Source organism: Lipotes vexillifer, unplaced genomic scaffold, assembly GCF_000442215.2.
Source record: "Lipotes vexillifer unplaced genomic scaffold, Lipotes_vexillifer_v1.1 scaffold251, whole genome shotgun sequence".
NCBI lineage: Eukaryota > Metazoa > Chordata > Mammalia > Artiodactyla > Lipotidae > Lipotes > Lipotes vexillifer.
This window is the reverse complement of record NW_006770868.1, coordinates 308,876-310,432: the sequence shown is the minus strand read 5'-3', so window position 1 is coordinate 310,432 and position 1,557 is coordinate 308,876. Positions and strand designations below refer to the sequence as shown.

General features: G+C 48.4%; 1 protein-coding gene across 3 annotated transcripts in view; it reads right to left on the bottom strand.

Annotated features, from left to right (window-relative positions):
• ZFP64 (ZFP64 zinc finger protein) overlaps window positions 1-1,557 on the bottom strand; it is an 82,974-nt gene that overhangs the window by 57,765 nt on the left and 23,652 nt on the right. For all 3 annotated transcript variants that reach the window (XM_007446364.1, XM_007446362.1, XM_007446363.1), the window contains exon 5: window positions 1,158-1,409. In XM_007446364.1, coding sequence (XP_007446426.1) covers window positions 1,158-1,409 — 252 coding nt within the window. The remainder of the gene's footprint in view (window positions 1-1,157; window positions 1,410-1,557) is intronic.

The following is a 1,557-nucleotide window of genomic DNA, read 5'->3' as shown; positions in this document are numbered from 1 at the left end:
AGCAGGAATATTATAAGTATCCTGGCTGCGTTTCACCGCTGCAGGTTGGGAGCATGGGGACAGACACCTTGTCTTTTTATTGCAGGAGGCTCTAGGTCAAGAGAAGCCATATCTATACCTGATGGAGACTGCAAGCTCCTGCTCCTATGATTGGCTAGACTTGTGTGGGTCTTGGGAGGCCATGAATGCATCTGCATGTCAGAGAGATGTGAATGATGGTGGGGTGAACTGGTGAATGACGGTTGGTGCAAAAATGGCCTTTGCCATGTAACCCTGGGATGACCTTCCACTGTGGGTGAGCTCAGCCCCACCCCTTGACACCAGGCCCAACCATTTAACTTACTTTAGCCACTGGGATGCAAGCAGAGGCTTGAAATGAGCTTACACATTGGGGCATACTTGTTTTGTCTTCCATGCAGAAGTCTGCCCTTGTCATGAGAAGGACAAGCCTGGAGTAGCCCACTGGTCCCAGAGGGCGGCTATGAGACATGTGGGCAGAGCCAGACTGCTCCAGCCAAGGCAAGCAGCCAGCCAGCAGATCCCCAGCCAAGGTCAGTGGACACCCAGCCTTTCCCACACATGTGATTAAGCCCAGCCAAGATCAATGGAATGTCTAGCCAACTCCCTGCTGACCTGAAATATGTGAGCAATAAATGCTTTTATAATATGCTGCTGAGATTTTGTGGTGGTTACACAGTACCACTGTATCAAAAGCTAAGAGACACACTTGCTAAAAGCAAAACATACATCATTTGTTAAGTTACCTACTCAGCTGTTTTTTCATCAAGGTGTCCCATGCTGAACTGATCAGAATAGGCTTCAAAAGACGACTGAAATGCCTAACCATACATTATGCAGACATTGATTAAAAATGCATTGCTTATATCTATATTTCATATAGCACACCTCCTCAATTAAATACTAGTGAATAGGGTCTAAAGCTACATAAAGATGTGTATGAAGTTATAACCTTGATGTTTTTCCCTATTTTACAGAGAAAGCGACTTATGAGCAGATGAAAAGCAAAACTGCAAACCACGGGATGAACTAACGTGCCCAGGTCCTTTACTTAGGTTGTGACTCAGTGCTTGAAGGTGCTGGTGATTTAGGCAACAGGCCGTTGGGAGCGCAACGTAAGGACGACATGAAGGACGTACCTGTGTGGGACCGGAGGTGTACGGTGAGCTGGCTGGAGTTGCGGCTGGCGTAGGGGCAGATCTGGCATTTGAAGGGCCGCTCGTCGGAATGTATCCGCAGGTGCTTGTTGAGGCTGCTGCTGTCCGCAGCAGCGTAGTCACACGTCTTGCACTTATAGGGCTTCACGCCCGTGTGGCACCGCATGTGGGTCTTCAGCTTATCCTTCCGGCTGAAGCACTTGCTGCAGACTTCACACTTGTGGGGTTTGTCTCCTTCAAACGTGCACAGACGGCATCAGGAAACAAGATGAAAAGGGAAAAAGGCTTATTTCCCACTGCCTTATGGAAAGCGTAAGACACAGTCACCCAAGGATATTTAGAAACCACGCCCCCCGCCAAAACTACACGGATGACAGGGAAA